Consider the following 27,643-nt stretch of genomic DNA (forward strand, 5'->3'; position numbering starts at 1 on the left):
TTTGGCTTCTTATAAATAAACTACTGGGGCGCCGATGGGAAGCATCTGGAAAAGGTAAAGCACTCTGGGGAGGAAATTCATATTGACTGTGTTGAGTCTACCCATCCACGACATTTGGCCCTTGCCCCAGGTCTCCAGCTCCGAAAATAGCCTATCAAACAAGGGTGGGTAGTTGGCTAGTCCTATGTCTCTATCCGGGCATACTATGTTTACTCCTAAATACTTTATCCCCTCCGTTCGGATGCACAGGACCAGGGGTTCCAATTCCCTCAAGTACCTGGCTGAGTCGGGGACAAAGGGAAAAATCACAGACTTGCCCACATTGACCATAAAGCCCGAAAATGCACCAAATCTTATAATTACTTGGAGGGCGGCGGGGACAGACTGGGCCGGGTGACATAGGTGGAGCATTACATCATCCCCGTACAAACCAATTTTAAACATTCTGGCTCCCACCTCAATACCCCTCACCTCCACTGCTCTCCGAAGTTCTTCCACCAACAACTCCATGGTCAAGGCAAAGAGGAGCAGTGACAGGGGACAACCCTGTCTCATCCCCCATTGGAGTCGGAAAGGGTGGAAAAAACCCCCATCGACCGCAACTCTGGCTGAAGGGTCCTTATAGATGGCCATAACGGCCTGGCGGAGTCCTGGCCCCACCCCAAATGTCTCGAGAACCCTATGCAGGAAGACCCAGAACACCTGATTGAAGGCCTTCTCAGCGTCTCTCTATCTCCATCTCTTCCCGGCGGGGGTCCATATTTTCCCAACCACGGTCTTGCGTGACCTCCTGGCCTCCCATTATACCTCCTAGTCCATTTGACCTCCCTGAGTCGGCGTGTTGGGTTTCTTGAATTTTCTCTTCCCCTTCATCTGGCAGGGATGGGCCATCACTCCTGCTCTCCTCCGGGGTGGTCCGCTCGCCTCTAAGGACCTGAAGCACTTGCATTGCTTCCCTCCCACTCGTTACCCTGTAGTCGACTCCATTTCTCTCAAAGGGAAGAGCGAAGGGATAGGACCACCGGTATCTAATCTCCTGTCCGGTGAGCCACACCGTGAGCGGCGGCATTCTCTTCGGCGGGTGAGGGTCAGGGTCAAGAGATCCTGGTAGATCCTGATCGTGTCATCTTCGTAGACAAAGCTCTCCAGCCTCCTTGCCTTTTCCAGCACCTCCATTTTTTCTCTGTAATCGGAGGAACCGCACCACTATGGAGTGTGGGGCACCCCGCTTCCACCCCCAGCCCTGTGAGCTCTCTCAAGCTGGACTTCTTTGCCTCCTTCCAGGGTGAACAATTGATTTATGAGGCCTTGAACCTTCCTCCCGACCCCGGCCGCCGTTTCTCCCCTCTGTTGCGATACTCCAAGGATGCAGAGGTTATTTTGGCGTTCCCTATTTTCTAGGTCATCCATTTTTAATATCATGTCCTCCTCCCTCATTTCCAGGTCTGTCAGCCTTGCCTCATACTTCATGTCGAGCAGATCTGTCTGGAGGTGGTTGTTCTCCATTCCCTCCATCGTTTCTTCCAGGGAATCCACCCTCCCCCTCAGGTCACAAATGGAGGCCTGTATATCTGTCCTTATCGCCTTGATTTCCTGTAGGTCTTCCCTTGGTAAGGGAACGGGCCGCAGGGATGTCTCCTGCCGACATGATGGTGGGGTCTGCCAGTTACCAGTTGTGATGTGAGGTTCTTCCAACGACCTGGGCCCGAATCTGGTCCTCTCTGTTTGGGGTGATCATTCCGTGTTGCGCTGTCCCCACCCTGTGTCCGTGTAAGAGGCCTTAGTGGGGCCACCTCAGGGGCGGCGTGTGATGGCACTCTGGAAATCCCTGGGATAGCATGCCTGGGTCTTCCCAAGGAAACAATAGGCCCGGCTGGTTAGGTCTCTGGAGCGGCCACTCTCCTTGTCTGTCCCCCACCTCCTTGGTCTTGTTCGAAGGAATGTTCAGGTTCTGGGGTGCAGGGTCTCCCGATCTCAGTGTGGGGCTGGGCCACGCAAGATAGCAGGGGAGGATACCGTGTCCCTTCAGGTTTATGAACAGAGTTCTATTAGGAACGGACCAGTCAGTTCTGGAGCGTTTTGGATGGTATGTTGGCTGCTCCACCTCCGGTGGGCAGTAGGAGTGCACCAGGGACCCCTTCCTGCTCCTGGATATTTTCTGGCCCGGGCCCTTGTTACACCACAATACCCTCCTTCAAGACTGAATGCCCCAGCGAAGATGAGCACCAGCTCCCCCTTCTCCGTACCTTCTCTCGTCGCTCTGATGATGGTTGCACGTGGAGGGAAGGGGGAAAGGAGGCCACTCCAGTGATCCGCGTGGTGTGTCCTCCTATCCGTTTGTGCGGCGGTGCCGACTGCGAAAGCCCAGCTGCCCAGCTGCTCAGCTCCCCGCTGGCTTAGGGGCGCTTGGTGTTGGTGCGGCCGTGGCACTCTGATTCCATGGGGGTCCTGTGTGGCCGGAGACCTCGTCGGTTGGGGGCCCTCAGATGGGCACCCAGCTTTTGGCACCGCCAGAGTATGTGTGCAGGCCCCGGCTCTTCACCTCATCTAGGGGTCCATCAGGGGCGTCCACGGGTCTCGCTGCTGGCCTGGTCCGTGGCCTCGTTGCACTGGATGCCTCAGGGGGAGTCCGCTCTGATGCCCCCCGGGCTCCTTCCTCCCAGATGCGGGCCGAGGAGTCGAGTGAGCTCACCCCACATGGGAACCCGAGGAGGTTTGGCCCAAACTCTCCGGGTTGTGGGCACCGGGGCCAAGCTGCCACCACCCGGCCACGAGTGAGGCCGGGCCCACCAACACTCGCCCGCGCTGTTGCACTGATGGTTCTCCTGCCGTCGGGGGTGGAACGAGTGCCCCTGCCTTTTGCCGCTAGACCCCACAGCAAGCCAGGGGCAGCTTCAGAAGGAGTGTCGTAGTGGGACCCCCGCCGGGATACGGGTCTCACTGTAGGCCCAACGGGGAAGGACGGAGCTCTGTGCTCACACGTCCGCCATCCTCCGCGCCCCCTGGTGATCTCCTTCTTTGAATGTTTTGCCTGCAAATTTGGGGAGTCTCCCCTGCAATCAGCCAGTCATCCAGGTAAGGGTACAAGAGTACACTGGGATTGCTTCCCTCCGCAGGTGTGCTGTCACCACCGCCAGTACCTTTGTGAATACCCTTGGTCTGGATGCTATTCCGAAGGGTAGCACCTTGAATTGGTAATGCTGTTTGCTATCTTGAACTGCAAAAATATTCTGTGCACCGGGAACATTGAAATATGATAATAGGTATCTTTCATATCCAATGTTGCCATGTAGTCTCCCCGCTTTAGCAGGAGGATTACTTCTTGTAGCGTAGTCATGCAGAACTTTTGTGGCTTGACATAGGTGTTGACATAGGTGTTTGCAGGGTGTAGGTCTAATACTGGGCGCATTTTTGGTACAAGGAAGTAGGTTGAATAAATACCCTTGTTTACCTGGTTCGCCAGGACGACTTTTATGGCGTCCTTTTGGAGCAGCGTTGCAATTTCCTCGAGAAGGATACGTTGTTCTTCCTTCGAGTGAGTCTTTTGACGCGGGGATGGTTCTGGGGTCGCTGGATCAGTTCCACACAATAACCGCCCACCACGGTGGATAGCACCCATCTGTCTGGGATGATTCCCTCCCATTCTTGGGTGAAGTTTGAAATACGCCCTCCTACTGCAGAGGCATGGGAGGGCACCTGAAGCGGGTAGTAACTGTTTTCGAAGTGTGGCTCCACCTCTAGAAGTGGAGGACCTCCGCCGGCCGCGAAATCTGCACTGTCCCCTTTGGTAACCCCGCGAGGCCTGGCCTTGAGTGTTACCCCAGGACGATCCTTGATTTTGGTTGTAGTTTGAACCCCTTTGAGAATTTTGTCTGCAAAAGCGACATAAATTACTATTGTTGCTTCTTTGCCCTGTGGGTTTATTGGTAAGCTGGCCCAAGGACTTTAAGGTGTCATATTCCTCTTTCGCCAATTTAGGGCATCTTCAACGGCCTTCCAAAAAAGGACGTTGGGCTTAATAGGCATATTAAGCAGCGTAGCTTGAGTCACCTGCTTGAAGCCAGACTGATGTAGCCACGCATGTCTCTTAATAATGGTCCCTTCTGCAATAATTTTGTCTGCATTGTCAGCAGCGTCTAGATTATTTTTTAGAAAGCAGCTACAAACTGATCTGCCTTCTGCCGCTACCAGGGCCAATTGAGTCTTAAGGGATTCAGGAGCTGAAGACAATAATGCGGACACCTCATCCCATTTATGGCAGTCATAACTCGCCAGAAGTGTGGTATTATTAGCGATTCAAGCCTGAAAGGCTGAAGAAGAGGCTACTTTCCGCCCCATAGTATGAAGCTTCTTACTTTCCTTATCTGGTGGTGGTGGGCTAAGGGTGTCCCTGCTCTCTTTCTTGTTGTTGTAACTACCAGAGAGTCTGGCTTGAGCTGTCCCCTGATATAGAGAGGATCTGTGGGAGCAGGTCGGAAGTGCTTCTCTATGTGCGGATAAACTGCCCGCGTCTGGTTAGGTGTTCCCAGAGATGGCTGGATAGACTGCAGGATGGGAATGAACTGCGTGACAGCCTTTTTATCCCCTAAAATGTCCTCAACAAAGTCCTTGTCTTGTTGAGTCTCCTGCATTTTAATCTGAAAATGTTCAGCTGCCTTGATGAGCATGCCATTTTGTAGTGGCTGGTTGTCTATAGGTGAATCCACTACTGTGGGTCTATAGTGACGGGAGAGGCTATGTTATACATATCTTCCTCTTCATCATCATCACCACAGACTGGTTCTGTGCCCTCATGAGCTGTATAGGAATATACAGTGTCAGAGTCTAGGTCATAGAGATCAATGAAGGGAGGGTCCACCTGGGATGGGATAGCCAGGGTCTTGGGATGAGCCCTCTTAGGGGGGCTGAGGAGTAGGGGCATCTGCAGTGTCTTGAGAACCAGAGGCAGCTGTAGTGGGAGGTATGATTTTGAAGTTTTGGAAAGAATCTGGGTTCTTTTTGAAAAATGTACCATAAAGGTCATCCTTCTCATGACTATCGATGTCCTCAGATGTCCATTGGGCTGAGCTTGGAATGGATATAGGGCCTTGTGTAAAAGCCTGAGGAGTAACTGGGTCTAGAGGTGAGGGCTGACCCTTATTCTTTAGGGCCGCTGCCAAGGAACCCTCTTCCTGAGGAAGTGAATCCCTTTCCTTGTGAGGATGGGGATCACTCTCCTTGGGTGTAGAATGGGACCTTTCCTTATGAGGTGTCTTAGAAGTGTGTTTCTTGGACTCCTCCCCCTTTAGTAGACTTTTCGGGGTGTGTTTCTTTACCAGGTGGGCTAATCCCGACTGTATGGAGTCCTTAGCCGTTTTCAGCGAGGAATGTCGAACTTTGGCTGTGGGGAGACCCGCCGTCTCGTCTGTCGACGTGTGATGGTCAATAATGGATTTAGAGACAACGCCTGTGCTGTCTTTTGACAGTCGGGGTCTGTCATGCGGCGATCGGGACCTCAAGTGCCTAGAGGACAGGGATTCTACGGACCTCTCCCTAGACGTTGTGCGTGGGCCCTTAGTCAACGAACAACTTGAGTCACAGCCCTTGGCTGTGTGCTTAGTGGAAGGGGCTGTGTGAGCACTGATGCCACTGAGGGTCGTCCCCGTTACAGGGTCGCCAGCCTGTCTGCTGGGGTCGGAGGCTTGCGCTTGGGAAACCAAAGTATCTCCGTCGCCTTTGCCGCCCAAAAACGCGGCGTTGCTGCCGTCACTGTAGGTCGCCTCCACATCCATGGTGGCCTCGGCCTGCATGGCGTGGTGGGCCCAGTGCTTCATTAAACAGTCCTTTAACGTCTTAGTTTTAAAGAGCTTACAGGCTTGACAGGTACCTTCAACGTGATCCCGAGGTAGACAAAGGTTGCCCACCAGGTGCTTGTCGACCCAGGGGAATTATTTGTTGCACTTTGGGCAAAACTTGAAAGTGGTTATATCCATAATTAAATGAAATGGCAGCTAGGCGGAACCGCGTCCATGTAATATATATATATATATATATATATATATATATATATATATATATATATATATATATATATATATATATGAATACTTATTGTGGATAGAAGATGTACAAGGGGGAGTCAAGGCTTGGATATGTGGTTGGACCAAACTTGTACCACAACTTTGCACAGTGTGTCCCAAACACCAGTGAATAGCTATGAGGCTAACCTGGCAGAAAACATAGCAAACCATGGAAAAATGTTAACAATGAAAAATAGGGTTTGAAAGTCCAATTCAAGCTTCAATACTAGAACAAGAATTACAAAGGAAAATGAGAAAAACCTCAATAGGACAGGACAGAATGAAGAATTACATCCTTGGATCAGCTGTCTTCTGGCCCTTCCTCCAGGCTCAGCCCCCAATTGACCAAGCCTTACTTCTGCTTACTAAATGCCCAAGGTCACGTGCTTTCCTCCTCCCCACATTCAGATCAATATATAGGGCCTCATTACACGGATGGCGGTAAGGGATTACCGGCACCGGTAAGGGCACCGGTGCCGGTAATCCCTTACCGCCCTACTAAGAGGTCCCTCAGTGGGTCCCGTCCTTAACGTGTGGTCAGACCACATGTTAAGGAAGGGACCCGCTGAAGGACTTCAGAGCAAATAATGGTACCGCTAATTGCGGTACCGTTATTTGCTCCTTCCCAATTCCCATTGAGCCCTATGGGGGCTCAAATGGGAATGGGGAAGGGCCATGGTGAATGGGGAATTACCGCCCCTGCCAACCTTGGAATGGGGCGGTAATTCCGCCATTCACCATGCCGGACTCCGCTAGTAGCGCCATGGTTACCGCCATCCGTGTAATGAGGCCCATAGTTTTAGTTTAGTTTATTTGCTTATATAGCGCACCAAACCCAGAGGTATCTAGGCGCAATTGCTTACATATAAAACGGTTGTTACATAAAGGTACAGTTACAGTTATTTACAATTTGGTTACATATAAAAACAGTTGTTGCATAAAGGTACAGTTATTTACATGAGCAAGCAGCAATCTTGTAGAATGAATTCTCACAGTAATTGCATGAACAAATAGTAGTCTCAAACAAGACAGTAGGATACAGTAACATATAGTGTGGGCGCTTGCAGAGTGTTGCAAGTTGAGTCAAATGACTTATAAAGTACTATACAGGTTATAAGCAGAATTTTATGCAAGTAGGGCAGTGGAGGGGAGGGGCGTCTAGAGTTACATATCTAGGCGCAGGTCCTTAGTATGTAGTGGCCTAAAAGACTAGTAGATACATGGCATGATTGTTAGCTGGTAATCAGTGGTGGCAGCCTTAATTCATTTGGAAGAACAGCCAAGATTTTACCTTGTTTCTGAATGATGGGAAGGATGGTTCGATTCTTAAAGCAGGTGGCAAAGAGTTCCAGGTTTGGCCTGCCAGCATTGGGAAGCTAGACCCGCCTGCCTTCAGCAATTTGAATTTTGGGACATTAAGGCAGTGGAGGTAGTTAGCTCTGGTGGGTCTGGAAGATTCCTTTCTAGAGAATGTATCGCTCACGTATTTGGGGGCCGAGTTCAAGAGGCATTTGTGGGTGATCATTAAGGTTCTGAACGTGATCCTGTCTTGTATGGGGAGCCAGTTGTGAGACATCTTGCATGTGAGATGTGATTGGAACGAGGAATGTTTAGAGCTGATCTGAGGGCATTGTTTTTGCAACACTTGTAGCTTATTTAAGTTTAGTTTGCTAGTGCCTAAGTACAGAGTGTTGCAATAGTCCAATTTAGAGAGAATTGGAGCTCTTGCAAGCGTGATACAGCTGACAGTGGCAGGAAGGGTCTGCATGCATTTATTAATTTGGACGTATAGGCAGTTTCTGATGCTGTTGCATTGACTTGTTTGGACAGGCAGAGGGTGGAGTCTAAGTAGACTCCAAGAGTTTTGGCATCCTTTGATGCTTTGATGTTGTTCCTATCAATATTGAATGTGTTGTATTGAGGATCTAGCTTGTTGAGGCTGTGCCTGGTGCCGATGAGCAGTAGCTCGGTCTTGTCATCTTTGAGACAAAGACCATGCTCGGCCATCCAGGCCTGAATTCTGAGGTAAATTTAATTTATGAGTCTAGAGTCTTTATCGTATGATCCTGAGAGAGTGAGGAGAATGTATCTATTGTCCACGTAGTTTGTATAGGGGACACCCATGTCATCTAAGTGGTCGAACAGAAGCATTGTGAATATGTTGTATAGGTTTGGTGAGACACACAAGCCCTGCAGGACTCCACATGTGATGGGGGAGGGTTCTGCTGAGGCTGATGGAGAAAAGACTCTCCTTGGTCTGTCTGAGAGGAAGGATTGGATCCAAGCAGCAGCATTAGGGGAAAAGGATGCTGCTGAGGTCAGATATGAGGTTAAGTTGTTATGATCAACTAAATCGAACGCTGCTGAGAAGTTGAGTAATAGGAGTAAAGCAGGATTTCCATTACGTTTAGCTTCATCCATTTAGATTTTTAAATCCAGGAGTGCTGTCTCAGTAACCAGGTCTTGGTCTAAATCCGGATTGCCAGAGGCCAAGAAGGTTGTTGGTTTCAAGTTGGTTCTGTATTTGGATATAGGCAGCTTTATCCAAAATCTTCAAGAGAAAGGGGACGGTTGTTATAAGTCTGTAATTGGTTGGAATGCTAGGGTCGAGATGCAGTTTTCTGATGAGAGGCATGACCCAGGCATCTTTAAGATTTTTTGGGACATTGCATGAGGTAAAAGAGGAGTTAATGGAGGATGTGATAAAGGGAGCAAATTCTTTTGCACCTTCCTTTATAATTGTAGCTGGGCAGATGTCTCCCTGGCATCTGGAAGGTTTAAGGCTAGCAATTATCGCTTCTACCTCTTTGGTCATGATTGGGGAGAGTTCAAATAAGCAGCTGGAGTTAGAGGGAGGTAAATGTAATTCATTTGGTTTTGCACTTGGTATGATGCTAAATTTTTTGGCTACAATTTTCATTTGTAATAGTGGGATTTTGTCAAAGGGCCTTTTGGATGTTGGTACACCATAGGGTGTCTTTAATGCACGAGCCAGGTGGGGAGATAGGTGACTCAAGCTCTTTGAGGATGGAGAAGAGCTCTTTGGAGCTGGATTTGGCATTTTGGATTCTGTTGTTGAAAGTTTTCTTTTTCTCCAGATAGCTTCTGAGCACCTTTTGGCTTTACGGAGGGCGTTCAGGTCTAATGGAAACCATTTGTTTAGGTGTGCTCAGGGCGTAGCTTTTCTCAGTTTGAGCGGCGCTATTTGGTCAAGGGATTGGAGTAAGTTCTGGTTATAGAGGTCCATCTGGTTGGCAGGGTCTTTATCTAGGTAATTGATGGGGTTGGTGATGGGCTGGAGGAGAGGGACTATGTTCTCCAAAGTGATCAGGCGGTTGTATCTGGTTAAGGCAGGTGGGATTTGTAGACCTGAGAGGAGTGTACTACTGATGTCATGTATCTCAAAAGAAATGATGTGGTGGTCTGACCAAGCACACAGGAAATTGAGAGGATTTTTGTGTTACAGCTAAGATCAGCAACCCAATCAAGTATTCTGCCTTTGCTGTGAGTTGGTTCGGAGATATGCTGTGAGAAGTCTTGTTCTGTGAGAGAGTTTTCTAAGGCTGTGGCATTGACATCTTGGGGGTCGTGTAAGCCTAGGTTCAGGTCGCACAGGAACATGATTTGTGAGCTGGGTTTAGTGTTTTGGAAGAGCAGAAGTGTGATGTCCTCCTCAAAAGAGGACAAAGGGCCAGGTGGTCTGTATATAAGGTGTATGAGTAGTGTATGGGCGGTTGAGAGGGTGAGTTTGACAGAGAGGAGTTCTCCTGAAGAAATCGGCTGGCTGGTGAATTCTCGAAGGCCGAGCTGATTTTTGGCAATGAATACGACCCCTCCACCTTTGCTAGATGTTCTGTCAGCTCTGATGATTGTGTAGTCTCCAGGAAATGCTAGCAAAAGGGATGGTCCTGCTGCCGGGTGAAGCCACATTTCTGTGACTGCTAAAAAATCTAGCTTATTAGCGGAGATGAGATCTGCTATATCTAGCGCATGAGCGATCAGGGATCTAGCGTTGATGAGAGCTCCTTTGATATGAAGGGTCTCAAGTGCCAGGGGAAACATAGGGAGGACAGGCATGGACGCCTGTGAGGGGGCTATGTGGGTAGTAGTAGAGAGATCTGGGTTCACAAAAAATCGCAATCGATGGAGTCTTATACCTATGTTCTTTTTTAGGTTTAGTGCGAGAACCTGGTCTTGCATTTCTGAAAGCTATAGAGCAAGGTATGTTTGGCATGGGGCTTGTAGCATAACACAGTATCCACTGGCTAGGAGTGAGGTAGTCACTTCTCACAGAGTCTGCAATAGTAGGTCTTACTTAGTCCGCAGAAGTGGGTCTAGGCATTTAGCAGAGATCGAGAGGAGGGAGGAATTTGGAAGGTGTAATGGTGCTGAAGAAAGGTAATAATGTGGCCATGGTGAGCGTGAACACCCGTAGATTAGCCATGAAGGCCAATAGTGGGACAGGTCCTAGTCGCAGGGGCTTGGAGATCAAATGCAAGAAAAACTATAGTGGTTGGGGGGTGTGGATGGAGGGTAGATACACAAGTTCTGAAGTAGGCCTCCATACAACATGACCCCTGCAAGCATATTGAGGATTTCTCATTCGGAGTGTTATAGATGCTCAACCATCAAACGTGAGATGCTGGTCCCGGTCTGATCTGTTCGTTATAATGGTTCAATGTTAAACGTCCATCACCAATGTGTGCTCATTCTTTACATATAATTGTAGTAGTAGTAGTCATTTATATAGCGCCATTAACATGGTCTCAAAGTGCTTGTGGTGGGAACGCCCTTGGGGACCGCAGTCTAGAGTATGAGAACATTCTCAGAAAAGGCTTAGAATGTGTGTGTGCATTTGGCCCAGATAAGGAATTAGATGGGCTGGCTGGGCTCTTCACTAAGCAACCCAAGAGAGTAGGCATGTGGAAGGGGGCCTGAGACACGTCAGGAGAGTGTGTGAGTGCAAAAGACTCATTATGGTCCTCATTCCGAGTAGGACGGTAAGGGTTAACGGTCACCGGTAACGAGACCGGTGACGTTAAACCCTTACCGCCCTACTACGAGTTCCCTTTGTGGGTCCTTCCTTAACGCCTGCTTTTGTTAAGGACGGGACCCACAAAGGGACTCCAGGGTCAATAACGGTACCGTAATTTACGGTACCATTATTGCCGCCTTCCCCCTTCCCATTGAGCCCTATGGGGACTCAAATGGGAATGGGGAATGGCCCTGGTGAATGGGGAATTACTGGTCCCTCCGACCTTGGAATGGACCGGTAATTACTCCATTCACCAGTCCGGAGTTTGGACGAGTTCGGAGGCAGCCATGCCGCAAATAGCGGCGTGGTTACCTCCGAACTTGGAATGAGGCCCTATGTGCCCAGCTAGGCCAAACACCTCCGAACTCGGAATGAGGCCCTATGTGCCCAGCTAGGCCAAACACCTCCGAACTCGGAATGAGGCCCTATGTGCCCAGCTAGGCCGAATTTATCGTAGGTTGCCTCTGCATTCTGATGCATGCGTGTGGGTAGCATGTCTGCGGCAGATGTCCACCGAAGTGGTGCGTTTATATGTGCCTTAAGGCTCGGATGGAGCTTTGTTATTGACGCCACTGTATGATCAGGCTGTCCATGTGAGATAGTCCTCTAGGCGCATTAGCCGGTTTGCCATAATAGGCTTTCTAAGTGTCATGACCAAGCTATCATAATGCATTTTCTAATCGTGCAGCATAAACGTGCATGTGCTCATAGTAAAAAGGTGGTTCATTGCAAAAGGTGAATCATTTAAGTTAGACCTTTCATGAAAGTAGCTTGTTGGAATTTTCACTATGTAGTGTTAAAACTGGAGAACATGCCCTCACATTTTTCTTTTGCAGTTCACAGTGCAAAAAGTGTACATTTGTCATTGTAAGTTAGGCTTGCGGGAGGCATTTACAGTTGATTCGCTTGGAATGCAACAGGCTTTGTGAAAAGGGTTGAATACCACGAGTGGGTGGAGCGGGTAAAGAAATTTAATATTTTCACCTTTCAAGAACATGGCAGTTTCTGCAGTGAAGGTCAAAGGATTTGTTATTTTTGACAACTGGGCTGAAATGTAGAAGATGGGGTGAACCTCTGAATCCCTTTCTGTTTGGCTTTTCCCAGCATTATCACAGCTCTGGGACGAAGTGCAAACAGGTTTCAACAACATCGGTTTATAGTGAAAATGTCGACTGCAAAAATGTCGAAAAAAATAATGTAGAAAAAAAAAATGTGAATGTTTTTTTAATTCTTTTTTTTTAATGGGGGGGTTCTCCCCAACCCCCAGTTTATTTATACTACCTAAACCCAAAAAAACCATACAAATTACCAAAAAAACACATTCGGATTTTTTTTCCACATTATTTTTTTCTACATTTTTACATTCAACTTTTTTTTCGATATTATAACTGGATACCCCCAACATCATATGCATTAAGTGGATGCATCCATACCTTAGTGAACTATTAATACTTTTGTACTATGCCCCGAGCAAAAGATGGGAAAATATTCCGAGGCCCACTTAAGGGATCTACAATTCTATTAAATGTAGTTGAAACTGTCGATTATAGGTTGGTGTCACCTCCGTGTATTTGTTCTCTTAGGTGGCTTTAATGCTAAGATTTGCTCAGCAGATGCTGTATCATTGAATATATTTGTAAACATTTTAAATCTTGGCATAGAATAATTGATTTTCAGGTCCTGAGGAAACTGGAGAGTGACCATGATCCCTTCGTGGTGCTTTTATACACTGGACAGCAGGAGGAAATCCTAGTATAATCAAGCTAAATACGCAAACGGGACCCCCTGGACATAGCAGGCACTAAATACAATCGAAGGTGGAATCATGACAGTTCTGACACAAAAAGGTTTTCTAATATCTTCCCAGACATTGAATTCATATTTGAAAGTCAGATGTAGAAGAAAAGATGATACCGGACAAAAGTAGTAAATCGGTGATCTATGTTCAGCTGAAATAAATAAAGTAAAGGGTTGAATAAAAGGAAGAGTGAGAGGCTGGTTTGGTTTTGAATGTAGAAAAGCAGAGGAATCCCTGTAAAAAGAGATAAAGAACAAAGATCAATATCCTGACCCTATGGGTTGTGAGAAGAGCATGAAAACAACTTAGGGTCCAAATGAAAGGAAAAACGTACAGAGCATTTGGGCCTCTCTATATGCAGCAACCAGGTTTAACGATCAAAGAGTGTTCTAGAGAATGGTAGTGTGTGGGTCAACTGATGACGTAGTGTGTGGGTCAACTGATGAGGGATTCCATGGAACGGGAATGCATGCGTCCGGCTGGTATGGATGATGTGTGGCTCCCATTTACCAAGAAGAAACAGAGGTGAGATTTGAGGTCAATGAGAACCTCATACAAGTGAATCATACCCAGAACTATGGAGAAGAATTGTTTCCATCTATACAGGCGGTAGAAGAAGTAACTAAGTAATTTAAAAGTGGAAAAGCTTTGGGCACGCAGAGTATACCAGTGCATGTGAATAAAACATGAATAATGGTATAGGCAGCTATTCTCAAAAAAGTCTTTCAGTGTATTCCAGATTCATAGTAACAAGTCCCTAAAGTAACAGTATTTCAAGGCCTGGAAAGTATGCCCTGTTCATATAGAACCATTACCCTTAATGATTTGCATGCAATATTGTATGTAACACTCCTAGACAAAATGCTATAGCAGCAGATCTCTGTAAAGCAGAAATACTTTCTTAATTCCAATTAGATTTCCAGGAAAAGAAAAGTACTTTAGATCAATGTCTTAATCTTCATCTGCTGTTGCTGAAAAGTACCCAAGTAAGGAAGGAGAATGGTTTCTGGCACCTATAGCCGGTCAAGTGGCACGCAGGTTCTGAGCACCACACACCGTGGGTAACAATAAGCAGCGCTCAGATACCTGAGGGTTCGTAGTGCTATATAAATGCCAAATTATTATTATTATTATTGTCTGGAGCAAGGCTATTGATACCACATCAAAGCCTATATTGTGGTCAGTGTTAGCATGCCTGGGAGTCCAGATGCTTCATTGGTATGTATTAAATCAGTGTATGATAATCTAGCAATGGTCCAATAAAGGGGATATGCTAAACGGACCAAACCTTTGATTGTAAATTAAGGAGTACGCCAGGGCTGTGTCGTGGCTGTGTGTCTTTTTATGCTGTATATAAATAAAGTCGCCTAACTACTTTGCTCATATTCGCAGAAAACACTGTTTTAGCAAAACAGAAGAACTATTGGCAGTCCTGTTAAAGGAGTATGCTGGATTTTGTGATGATCTCAACCTGAAAATTAAATCTGGTAAATCAAAAGTGGTTTGGCAGGGATTCAAACCGAAACAACATGTCTTTGCAAAAGATGAGAGCCTGGAGCTACCCACAAATTATAATTATTTAGCAATCTTCTACCCCAACATTGACAGATCAGGTGAAAAAAGGGCTCAAGCTCAAGGTCTATATCCCGCCCATTGGAAGTCACTCCTAAAAAAGCTCTATTTTTAAACTGACACAGGCAAGCCTCCACAAGTTGGGATCATGTATTCATTCGGTGGGTTTCACCCCCCCACCCATGCCAAGCGCCTACAATCCCCCTCATGACCCCACCCTGTCCCATCTTGCCCCCCTTGTTGACTCTGTCCCCCACCTGCCCCACCTGATCCTGATGTGTTACACCCCTCCCCTGTCCCTGAGTTCTCCCACAGCACTGTGAATAACTTTACTGCACCGGAGCCCTGGACTTCAGTATTCCAGGCCCACTGTTTGCTATGCACACCACCGGCCCTCCTCTTGTGTTGTGGTCTTCTCTAGGTGGCATTCCCTGAGCCGCCTCTTTTAGGGCCAGTCCAGGGAATGTGGCCCAGAGACCAAGGACAGAAAACAGCACAGCAAAGACTGCAACAAACAGGTGTGATATTGGGCTTTTAAAAAATGGGGTATTAACTTACTAAATCTGCCAAAAGGTTTACCAGGAAAAGACTGTATGAGAGGTTTGCTATGGGGCAGAAATCTGAATCCTCCAGTACCCTGAGAGTTGTAATGTAATTGAACACTTTCTTTTTAAACATGTTTGGGCTTTAAAAACTCCTCAGCCAGTATTGTGTATAATGAGTGAAATGTAAACTGGATCAATGATATTCTACTTTTTCATAGCGTGAAGAAATGGGTAAAAATATGAATAGGACTTTTGACTTTGCAGCATTAAGGCAAAGGCTATTGACAATCACCTAGTATTTGATGCATGAGACGCATTCAGAGATGTTTTGGGCATAGTTACCATTACCCTGTAGTTTGAAGGCATAATTCTCTGCATCATCTGCATTTATTTAAGATGCAAAAGGAGAAATGGGAGATGTAGCCAGTAGGCGGTGTAATACAAATGTTGAATAACTAAGACGATGAGACAGAACCTTGAGGTACTCCACATTTATTGGGGAATACCAATGAAAGAGAGGTGCCAGATCTTACTTGCACTGTGTGGGAAGGTGTCAGTCCGGTTGAACATGCAACCTTTGACATCCTTCATCGATGTGAGCATGTTCGGCAGTATCTATCTGGTGATTAGTGGAGTGGAAAGCCACAGATCGGTCTAACAAGGTCAGGATCAGTGGAGCGTTTCTGTCCAGCATAACCAGTAGTTAGTTCTTGCTTAACTAACAAGAGAGCCACTTGTGTCCCTCCCATTTGTCGGAACCCAAGCTGGTGACCCTGTAGAAAAACGTGGGCGTCGCTTGATTCCTGCAATTGCACTGTTGTCATTTTTCCAAGATTTTGCTTATGAATGGTGTATTGACAACAGGTGTGTTGTTACTTTTTTTTTATTTTAGAAGAGGGGTGTTGGTTCCACCAAAACAATGTAGGATTCTTCCATGTTCAAAGGAGCGGTTTAGAAAGGCTACCAGTACTGGGCCAAGGGGGGGGGGAGGCATTTCTTCAATGGTATTGGCTGTACAAAGCAACACTTGTTTCAAAAAGCATTCATTCTGGTGCCTGCTTTAACGAGTTCCCAGGTGGAGGTGTGCCTGAAGGTGATGAAGGAGGCTAGGAATGACACCTCAGGGAAGGAAGGTGCTTTCTTTTGGGCTGGGTTTTTAGAGATGGTCTGTTGTATGGTGGATATTTTCTAAGGAAAGAAGATGGCCGAATCATCTTCTAATGTTTGTGAGATAACTTGGTTGGGTGATCATTTGGGGCTGCACACTGTTGCCCCAAGGAAAAAGACTTGCTGGAGAGCAGTCCCGTAGGATAGCGGGGGTTGGCCATTACCCTAGGTGGGACCACACACCTCTGTGTGAGCCTCAGACATCAGAACTGCCATCCCCCCTCTACTGAAGGTGGTGACTATGCTCCACTTCCTGGCCACAGGCACCTACCAGCATACAGTGGGCCAGATGCATGGCATCTCACAACCAGTATTCTCACGCACACTGAACCAGGTACTCGATGCCCTCCTGAAGCATGCACCTGAACACATTCATGCCACGGACTGCCCAGGAGATTGAAACCAAAGTTGGCTTCTATTCACTGGCAGGCATCCCAAGTTGCATCGGGGCCATCGACTGTACCCATGTGGAATTGGTTGTACCACATCACAATGAAGTAGTGTACCGAAATAGGAAGCAATTCCACTCCATCAATGTCCAAATGGTATGTGATGCCAACAAGGTAATCACACATTGTTGTGCCCGTTTCCCCGGATCAACCCATGATTCCATGGTACTGCGGAACTCAACTATCCCACGCTACATGGAGCGACAAGCCGGACAACGTTCGTGGCTACTTGGTGATTTGCAGGACAAGCACAAGTCATTGTGATGGGGGAGGGGGAGATACATTCTCCAACTGGGTGTGATTGGGGGGGAGAGATACATACTCGAAATGGGTGTAGCGTGTCGTCCGTCGAACGAATGCACATACAGATGTACGCCAATGTCCATCTGGGAAGCCCGCCACGTACTTCAGATGAACGGACATGCAAGTATAAGCTACACAACATAGATGACAATCCAGGTCTACAAACCTTATACATCCATCCACATCCACATTGCACAACAACCCACGCCACAAAATACGCAAATGTCATAAATGCCGTCAAGATAGTCATACAGAATTAGTCCAGCACAACAACAATAATGCAATGTGCCCTTGAAGGCATGCAAAGGGATCACCCCTAGCCATAGCATAGCGCCACACACCTATATCACCACTGAAGTGATGCCTCTCAGAATGAGAACATCAATGTTGGAATGGCATCACACTAGCAGTGTGGTACCAAATCTACCTGGGCCCAGGGACACCTGAGACCTGGCCTCACCCAGGACATGCCAATTACTGTTGGAGGCATTCATGGGGCATGTCTACTTGCATGGTCGAGCTCACCTTTGCACATTGCAGTCACACAGTCCATCTGTATGTATGCTGTTAATTGTGTACTTCAATAACAATGCAAAGTCCATTTGTGTGATATGAAGAGGCCGCTCTTGAGTTGAACAGTAACAGGACCCCATTCATCCCCCCATACAGGTGAGGCCGGCTATCCCCTGAAGAGGTGGCTCCTCACCCCTGTACGGGACCCACAGAACAGGCACGAAGAGGAATACAATCGTCCACATACCCGTACCCGCATTGTGATCATGCAGACTTTTGGCCTTTTGAAGACACGGTTTATGTGCATTAGCAGATCTGGTGGCGCTCTGTTGTATGGCCATGAGAAGGTGGCCAAGATCACCATGGCATGTGTCATGCTGCACAATATGTCTATCAGACGGAATGTGCCACTGCCCCCTGACTTTGAAATATACGCACCTGATGAGGATGATGATGGTGATGAGGACGGAGGTGAAGGGGATGCAGGTCATGCAAGAGGGGATGGCCAGGAGGGACGTGCTGTGAGACAGCATCTGATCAACCAAATATTCTGAGTAACATGGTTTCGTACTGTCACATGGATATGAGTAGTAGTGCACTGGTATCTGTTTGGAAGCGCACAATGGACCATGGCGTCAATAAAGTACACATACACAATGAAGAAGTACAAGCCTGTGTTTTGTTCAAACACCAGTGTATTAAGGAACGTAAAGCAAAACATTTGCATGTCCCCAAACATCCCACCACCCTTCCCTCCCCCCCACAACAGTCCCATAACACCCTTCCCCCCAGCCCCACAACAGTCCCATAACACCCTTCCCCCAACCCCCACAACAGTCCCATAACACCCTTCCCCCACCCCCCAAAACAGTCCCATAAAACCCTTCCCGCTACCCCCCAAAACAGTTCCACATGTCTTGCACAATGTTTCCCACCAGCCATGCACGCAGAGGCTTCACCATGCACTCCCTATTGGCCATTGCCAACACCAGCATTGGGAGGCTGACTAGAGGTGCACCTGGTGGTGCGTGAGGAGCGGCGGAAGGGGCTTGTCTGCCTCGAACTGGCAGATGAGGATGTGGCACACTGTCCTGGTGGTGGTGGGAATTGGCGGTCCAATGAGTCCGCTATCCGTGTGAGGACCTCCCTGACTCGGATGATCTCCCCACACAGCCTGTCTGTACCTGCCTCCATCCCCTCCCTGGAGTGCCTTGCTGTCTCCGTGATGTCTGCCCTGAGACGGGCAGCCTCCTCAACATGCTGCCCAACCAGCACAGTTATTTCTTGTGCCGCTGGCTGATGCTGGCCAGGTCGAGGGCAGTGTTGGGTCCTGGTGGTGCGGCTGCTGTGGCCTGTGATGGGACCAGGTCAACAGATGAAGCCACCGGGGGGCTACTAAAAGCTCCCATGTTCTCATCGCCAGTGACATTGGACCCAGGTGTGTGCTGAGGTGATGGCTCAGAGGTTCCGGGGGGGTTGGGGTGTGCATCTCCATGTGGAATCGGTGGGGTCCTCCACATCTGATAGTGGGGCAGTGGCTGCCGCCTCTCCTGCTGAACTAGCTGGAGCTGAGGGTGGGCCCTCTGTGGCCAGGAACGGTGGTGGTGGTGGGTTAACTACCGGAGGTGGGGCAGTTGTTGGTGGTGTGGCAACTTGTTGCTTGGAAGTGGAGCTCCAACGATGTTTCGCACTCAGATTCTGGACCCTTCTGCCTTTGCCACTTGAGGTTGTGGGGGTGTCCTCTGTGTCCAAAGCCCTTTGTATCTTATGCGCAGGGGGTGCTAGTGATGCATTGCCAGCATCCTCACTGTCTGTATGTGAGCCTGTAGGGGACAAGAAGGGGGATGTTACTGGTTACGGTTCAATGTACTTAATGCAGTATACATCAATGATGCAGTTGTGGTCATTTGGACTACATTGTAAAGGATACAGGTGATGTGTCAGTGGAGTGGCTCATCCATGCATGGTTGTGTGTGGCACTTGCCTCTGGTGATGTGTGTGTGTTTGGGTCTGACACTGACATGGGCAGGGTGTGATGCATGTGTGGATGTTTGCCCATCCATGAGGTGATTCTGGGCTCACATTTGAGGGGACCAGTAGATTCACATTGCATGCTTTCATGTGTACACTCACCTCCATCTGAAGTGGTTGCCACTCCATGCTCCATCATGCCGACTCCCTCTATGCATTCCACGCCAATGAGGTTGGCGCATGTCTCCTCCCATTCTTTAAGTTTTATGGGCAACCCAGATCCACCTGCTGTGGCAATTTGGTGGTTTTCGGCAAGGATGCTTCTCACCCGGAGTCTCAGGTCATCCCACCTCTTTCGGCACTCACGCACATTGCGGGTAGTGGTGCCCACAGCACTGACTTTTAATGCAACCTTGTGTCAGGAATGGCATTCTGTCAAGAGTGGCACAGGGTTCTCAGGTAGGTTTTGGGTGGCTGTGCTGAAGTAAGGTAGCAGATAAGCACACACAGCAGGAAGTTCAACAAGAAAGAAGAGTAGGAAACTATAGCTGTGAGCCAAAAGGGCCAAAAGATACAAAGGTACAAACAAACTGGATTCCCTCTTGGGGTGTATGCTGAAATGGGAAAGAGTGTTCCTCGAACCTTAGGAAACTCCAGCCTTCTGCACAGATTGCTATAACAGAGGCCCACGCTGTATGCTCATGGCTGGGAACAACAGCAGTGGGTGTCTGTAACACTGTAAACGCGACAAGGAAAGGGGCAGAGGTTGCCTGCCGGAAACCAACAGGGAAGCTTTGTACAAAGGGATTACATAAGACACATGAGAAGACAAGAACAGATATATCCAGCGAAAAGGAAGTCAAAGAGCAATCTAGCAGAAGGAAATGAAGGAAAGGCAGTTAGACTGAAGTAGATAACCTAAGGTGGAGTACAGATGACTCAAGGAAGAGAACAAGGGAGAAGCAGTCAGGAAAACAGAAGGGCTGCAAAGTAGGAGGCAGGTCTGCAGTCAAGAGTGGGACTAGGTGCAGGCAAACTAGTGGACTTCGGAGGACTGTAGTAGGCTGCAAGGCAGGGAGTCCAGAAGAACAGGACAGAGAGAGATTAGTAGTAGGCGACAGACAGAGAGCCCAAAAGAAGAGGGCCGCGAGGTAGGGAGCTCAGAGGAGCAGGGCTGTAGGCAGCTAAGTGTAAAACAGGCTGTAAGGCAAAGGAGTGTAGCAAGCCGCAAGGCAGGGAGCCCAGAGGACAAGGGCTGTAGGCAGCTGAGGGAGACAGGCTGCAAGGAAGGAGCCCAGAGGACACGAGCTGTAGGCAGCGGAGGGAGCAGGCTGCAAGGAAGGAGCCCAGAGGACAAGGGTTGTAGGCAGCGAAGAGGTGCAGGCTGCAAGGTAGGGAGCCCAGAGGACAAGGGCTTGGAGACAGCAGAGGGTTGCAAGCTGCAAGGTAGGGAGCCCAGAGGACAAGGGCTGTAGGCAGCCGGAGCGAGGCAGGCTGCAGGGCAGGGAGCCCAGAGGACAAGGACTGTAGGCAGCCGGAGTGAAGCAGGCTGCAGGGCAGGGAGCCCAGATGACAAGGACTGTAGGCAGCCGGAGTGAGGCAGGCTGCAGGGCAGGAAGCCCAGAGGACAAGGACTGTAGGCAGCCGGAGTGAGGCAGGCTGCAGGGCAGGGAGCCGAGAGGACAAGGACTGTAGGCAGCCGGAGTGAGGCAGGCTGCAAGGCAAGGAGCCCAGAAGAGCAGGGCAGCAAGGAGTGAGCCCAGAGAAGCAGGGCCGCTGACTGTAGAGGGCTGCAGAGGACTGTAATAGGCTGCAAGGCAGGAAGCCCAGAGGACAAGGGCTGTAGGTAGAAGGCAGCGGAGCGTGATCAGCTGCAAGGCAGGGAGCCCGGAAAGGGCACTGGATCAAAACAGGATAATGCAGCAACAGGAACAGCATACAAAGTAAAGGGTCAAGGCAAACAGGAGCAGGGAGATCTCAAGATGCAAGACATGTGCTCCTGCAGGCAGCTGCTTATGTACAGCCCTGCCCTGTTCTGAGGCAGGCTAATTGACAGCACCCGGAGGAGCACTCCTGAAGACAATCTGCCTCCTCCCTCTCTGGTCCTGTGCAGGTGGAAGCAGCACTGGCCGCTAGGGCTTCTGGGGATTGTGGTCCCAATAACGATGAATGAGACTAGCCAGGAATTGATGACTGTAGCAAGATGCATTGTGGTAAATGTAGTTAGTTGAATGAAAGTTGAATGAAATAAGAAAGAACCAAAGTCGAGCAAATGGATATTAAAGACCAAGGCATGAATAGGAGTTGTTCAAAGAGTATTAGGAGGATAAATGAGTACCAAGTAGTCCATGATGGTTGCCAATGCGTGTGCCAGCGACGCGGGCATGACCCCTCAGCCCAGATTGCCTTTTTTTTCATGAGAGTTTCCCGCCGCATGTCGCAGGCAAAGACCACGGCGGCATTGTCATCTAGGGTCTGGGTCAGCATGATAAGCTCCTCTGAGGAGAATTTTTCTTTCCGCTGCCGGTCAGTGTTTTTTTTCAATGCCTTGGGCATGTTGAGGGTGTCCCTGATGATTTCCAACTGCAAGCTACTCCAAACAGGTCCAGGGGCGGAGGATGGCAATGGATTGTGTTTTTAAAGATGGCCGCCGTGCTCTTTCCCGTTCCTGTGCGATGACGCTATTTCCGGTTCTGCAATTTAACGATCACCGCTAATAGAGGGTGGAGGTGCTATCTGCACTTTCGTCGAAGGCGGTAAGACACTTTTTGAGGTCTTTAGCGGCATGGCGGTAGGGTCATTACCGCCATGGCGCAATGCTCGTGTCCGCGTACTCGTAATGGTACGCTATTAGCGCCCTCTTGCGAGGGCGGACACGTTAAGAGCGCCATGCCGGTAATTTGAGATTTTTAGCGCACAACGTGTAATGAGGCCCATAAACTTTGAAAGGGCACTGGGATGCATAACTTACCAGAGAACAACCATCTTGGCTGGGCTTTCTTGCTCCCTCGCAATCCTAAAACGCATCATTATAAATGTAAAAGAATGTTTAATGCAGCCTTAAATGGGAACTGCTGTGTCCCTTACATTGCAAGCAGCGCCTGCCCTCCTCCACCGCCCTCTGCTACACCATAGCATTTTAGGCTCCAAATCTCTGAGCTCCTACTGTTGAACAACTTGGCATTGTGAACTCTTATTTGCTACTAGTTTGTAGTGGTGGCGGCCAAATCGGCCAAACGGACAGTGGGACAGGCTTCTGGCACACACAGATTGGACTGCTCACATGATCTGCATGCACACCTTACCTTTTTACAGAATATCCAGGACACTTACTGTCTAGGGGTCAGGAATGTGATAGTTCTATCTATGGCATCATCTGCTAATTTGCAATATTTGTCCTTGGTATTCAATTGGTTAACCTATATTTCTGTTCTGCTTTCCAGCTGGAAGAAGACTATGGAATCACAATGTCGGAAAATGGACCAATACTATTACGAAAAAGAAATATTCCAAAGGATGAACTCTCATCGCCGGAAGTAGTATTCACATCTCATGTATTGTAGAAATGTACATGCCCACCAATGCAGTGTGCTTGGAGTCCCAGGTGGCTGGAAAAAAAGTACTGTAATGAAACGAATAATCCCCCTTCGCTTGACCCAAATGTTCCAATGTGTCGAAAGCCTGATTTATGACGGATCTGCGTATTCTAACGCGGTGGGACGAGAAATGAAAGATGAGCGCGTTCTCCATTTGCACTGCAAGCTCCAGAGAGTCGCCATTTTGATGGCAGGCATTTGATTGCCATTCACGTGAGAAGCCCAATTGCACCACTGACAAATATGACGGGAGAAATTAATTGCAGCCTGTACAAATGTCAGGATGCCAAGTTAGGAAATACATTTCATGCTCGTTAAATTAATAACGTACTGCAGTCCGCGCCTCACCTCTTGTCAAGTGCTCTCTTTGGCAGGGGTTATTGAATATTTAAAGACAACTTAATTCATCAAAATTGTCTTTTGATGGCGACTGCAACTTCTCACTTTCTGCATCATTTTCACTGCTCGAGAAGGATATTGAGGCGGGAAAAGTAGCAGCTCACTCTGTCGGGGTAATCTTTTTTTATTTGTCAAAATGCAAAACATAGTCTTACATTTTTGGTTTCAGCTGAAATTCTGTTTGTGGTCAACAATCATATAATGTTTTATGTACATATAACCGAGTCATTCATGAAATAATGGTTTGTGTATGACGATATAAAATGTGTCGTTTACTGAAATATCCATATCTGTGTTAGATGTTTATAGTTGGAAAATAACAGCCATATTGGCAAACACTGTTGAGAATAAGAAAACGGCCTCACATTGCAATGGACTATTTACATAAAAAAAAAAATAAAAACGATTACAATCTGAGTTGTAGCAATGAATTTCATTATGATTGCCATTTTTAAGAAGGCTGCAGAAATGTTATCTGTCCTAGAAGATATCATGCAAATCCTAAAAGATAAACTTGATCGGATACAAGTGAGTCAAATCAAGGGCACGCGTATTTACACTGTGAAAATGTAAACCTTTCAAGGGATGCAACCCCATTGCAAAGGCAAATAGAGTGGAAGCAGATCACAGCCCATCAGTGCCATCTTCCCAACTCTGGAAAAATTGATATGTCCATCACCAGTCAAATAATCTACTGACCCCCAACAGTTTATATGGATACTGTATTAAAAGAGTGAAACCTTTGCACTGTATTATAACTTGAAAATGTACTCCACACTCATGTAGACTTGTGTGTCAGGTAGACAGAATATTCCTTTGTTTACAGTAGTTAACAGAATCCAGTTACTTGACAGTTTAGTTCTATCACAAGGGATACTGGTCCATCCTCGGGCATACTCTCTCAGGCCCAATTGACACTCTTGGATTCATACACACACTACATTCAAGCAACATTCTCTGATCTGGTATACATTCCCATTCAGCAGCATTCTACTGCCGTGCAAGGTGAACTATTGAGACAACCCAGCGCCATAATGTATTCACATCACTCCAGATCAGCTACCATACACCCCCCTTCCTCAAGGTCTCATACTCGAGCCAACCAACCACTGGCATAAACCTGGTATACAATCTTGGGACAGTGCCCGTAATGCAATATTCAAATCCTTGCTGACAGTTGAACAAGGCAATATCACAGCAAATTCCAATGGGAACCGCCCCCCACTCCCCACCACCCACAACTCCAAATGGGAAACATTGTGAGGTGAAGCAATTTCACAGTACAACAGTCTGGGTCCAGATGACCAGGCGGGAGGAGCCAGCAAGCAACACAGTACATAGAAGCGGGCTCCTGTCAAATATTGGCCCACCCCACAACCAACTTTTGCCACCTTTTGTCCTGGATACTAGCCGTGGGAAATTTGCTTCAGTTTCCTGTGGGCCACCATAGTGTTGTGGGGGAAACCCTGGCTCCCACTGTGTTGTTCCGTGAGCCACGGGCCCCCGCTGTGGAAAGAACTCACACAGAGACATGCGTCAGGCTCGGGCTCCCCGGTCACACTCCCGCGGCCGGGAACGCCCCTTTTATTTATAGGGCACGTGGCGGAGTGCAACGTCACTCCGCCACGTGCTATTCCCTTAAAGGGGAAGCACCACACATAGTACGCACAAAGTTCAGCACTGAGGTAATTTCAGATACCAGGAAGAAATGTCCAGTTTGTTTCCTGTAGGTAGAACCCTAGGAGCTGCATACAAGTACACTCCATGAGCAAAACAGACATTGCAGATGATAGCCGCGTTCTAAGAATGTCATCACAATCAAGGGTGGTGGTGCTGAGCCCCCACACCCACTGCTGCCAATATCCTCCAAAATGCTTGCCAATACGAGTGTGTTAGTGAATACACCTTTCACAATAATGAATGCGCTTTTTATGGCCACAAAGACAATGCTCTGGCTCCTATTGTATGGGCACTTGTGCCCAACTACCAAATGCCAGCAGTAAGATTATATGCTTTCAGACAAGAACATTAGTTACAGGGAGCCTGCATGAATAGTACACTTTATCTAGGACATATTCGGTATGTAGCCTCTTCCTGAATGGGCAAGCTCGCAGCTTCAAGAGCAGAAGTAGCAACACACCATTGTGGAGGATGGATGGACAGCCGGTGGGGGAGGTGGTGTGGGTGTGGGTTCTCTCAGTCATGCACCCCTCCACAGCATGCATAGGGATATAGGTTTAAGACCAGCTCATTGACAGTGTTACATTTTGAAAAGGTACTTAACTCACATTTAGGCTTAGGATTCAGGCAGTAGAAAACACGTTGCTTTATTTACTGAGCTATAAAAAATCTATTAAAGTTAACCTGTATCACAGGAGAGACACGCCCAGTCAAAATGCAGGCATATCAGCTCAACTCCAAGTGACACTCTTGGAATCATACAAGCATCACTTTCACCCAACATTCTCTGAGATGTAATTCATTCCAATTCACCAGCCTCCTAATACCATGCATGGAGGACCAGTGAGACTCTGCCTCGTTCTTACCAAACTCTCAAGACCAGATGCAACATGCTGCAATCTAAATTTGCATCCACATTTCTGGCTGGGTTTATTACACTGGCGTGTGTCCCTTTTGATTTTGGTGTACTTAGCTCCCACCCACTAAGAAAAGGGAAACATTGTGATTTTACATGTTTTACCTCTTCCTCGATCAATTCAATTACACATACTGATATCTATCAAACATTTAATTCACACTCATTTGGAAAGCTTTTTTGGGTAAACAGACTAATGAGGGATGCTAATAATACAAAAGACAAATAACAATGTGGAATAAGCTATGCTAGTCGCCATTAGTCATGAATCACAGTAGTCATATGTCTGGCATCACGGTATACTGCAGCTTTATTTTGTGACGGGACAGCAATTGTTTCAGTCTCTAATTTGTCAGAGGACCTTCTTTCTTCAAGATATGCAAAACATCAAGGGTTTCTGTGTAGAAGTAATGCAGTACATTTCAGGTTGCAGCTTTATGGTTAAGTGCATAGAATATTACTAGATGTTGCCCCAGGCTTTGCTCGCATGGATTTGGGGATTTGGTACAATAGTGGTTCTCACTTCAGGTGCTAGGATTACCAGAGAATTAGGTGGGTTCACTCTGGAACAGGCCACGTAAAACTGCACATGCGAGAAGCAGTCTTCCCTTCGGTCAGTCCCCTCTACCTTTAAAGTATGCCCCATGCGAAATAAACATTAAAGGCGGAACTGAAGTCTTTTGAATTTAAATGGATATTCGGAAGGTATAAGAGATATTTATGGTATGAACACGGACTCACCCTGGTCAGAACTGGTTAGCATCGTAGCCTGAATTGCATTTCTGTGGAGAGCTTTAACTTGCAATCTGGTGAAGAGCTTGGGTGGGTTGAGGTTCCGCAATAATATCCCAGGTGTTCCCACTTCGATAATAGGTTTGTGTCTGGGAATACAAGGAGGATTTAAAGAGTTCAAGAACTCAACGGGGTTGTGGACTGCATCATCACTTTGAACCACTGAGTTTACAGATTTGCACTCTATTTGGACTCCTCCGAAAGAATGAATAAGTATCTCATAGTTTATCATCGGTCACCAGACCTGTGGACCCCGCATATGGTCTCTGTTCTTTCTCCTTTCTCCTCCTCTCACATTAATGGTGGCACCTGGTGGGAGGTCCTCTTGGCCTCCTTCAATTCCTCCCAAACCATCATCAATATTTAGGTAAATGGTACCGTCTTGGTCCAGGGCTCTCAGCCCAATATCCTCCTTTTCGATAGGTATTTCCCATGACATATCAACTTTCTCCCTTCTCCTGCTACTCCCTCTTACAGTCTCTGGCTCCTGTCTCCTCCCTCCTCTGCCACCTCTTTGGCACCAACCTCCTCCTCACTGGCCCCTATGCCACCTCGGACTACTGCCTCTGCCCACTCTCTGGCCCCTCAGCCGCTTCCGCAGGGTGTACCACACTCCTGTACCCTACCCCATAAGTCTTTCAAATGTAGCAACCTGCTCCACGCTGCTACTCTAAACTCTTGCTATGCTGTCAAACACTCCTCTGACACCTGCCACCTCCTCGAAGACCTTGATCAGGATTTCTTCACACTCACAGAGACATGGTTCATGGCAAGCTCTGTCACATGTTTTGACACTCTCCTTCCTGAGGGCTACAAGATCCTCTACGAGCCCAGAACAAACCGGCCGG

General features: G+C 47.8%; 1 protein-coding gene across 3 annotated transcripts in view; it reads left to right on the forward strand.

The window, feature by feature from the left end:
- Positions 1-23,814, forward strand: part of CLGN (calmegin) — a 510,795-nt gene extending 486,981 nt beyond the window's left edge. For all 3 annotated transcript variants that reach the window (XM_069630884.1, XM_069630885.1, XM_069630886.1), the window contains one exon: positions 22,856-23,814. In XM_069630884.1, the coding sequence (XP_069486985.1) occupies positions 22,856-22,975 (120 nt within the window). In that variant the 3' untranslated portion in view covers positions 22,976-23,814. The remainder of the gene's footprint in view (positions 1-22,855) is intronic.
- Positions 23,815-27,643: the final 3,829 nt, after the last annotated feature.

Source organism: Ambystoma mexicanum, chromosome 6q, assembly GCF_040938575.1.
Source record: "Ambystoma mexicanum isolate Mex_15411 chromosome 6q, UKY_AmexF1_1, whole genome shotgun sequence".
NCBI lineage: Eukaryota > Metazoa > Chordata > Amphibia > Caudata > Ambystomatidae > Ambystoma > Ambystoma mexicanum.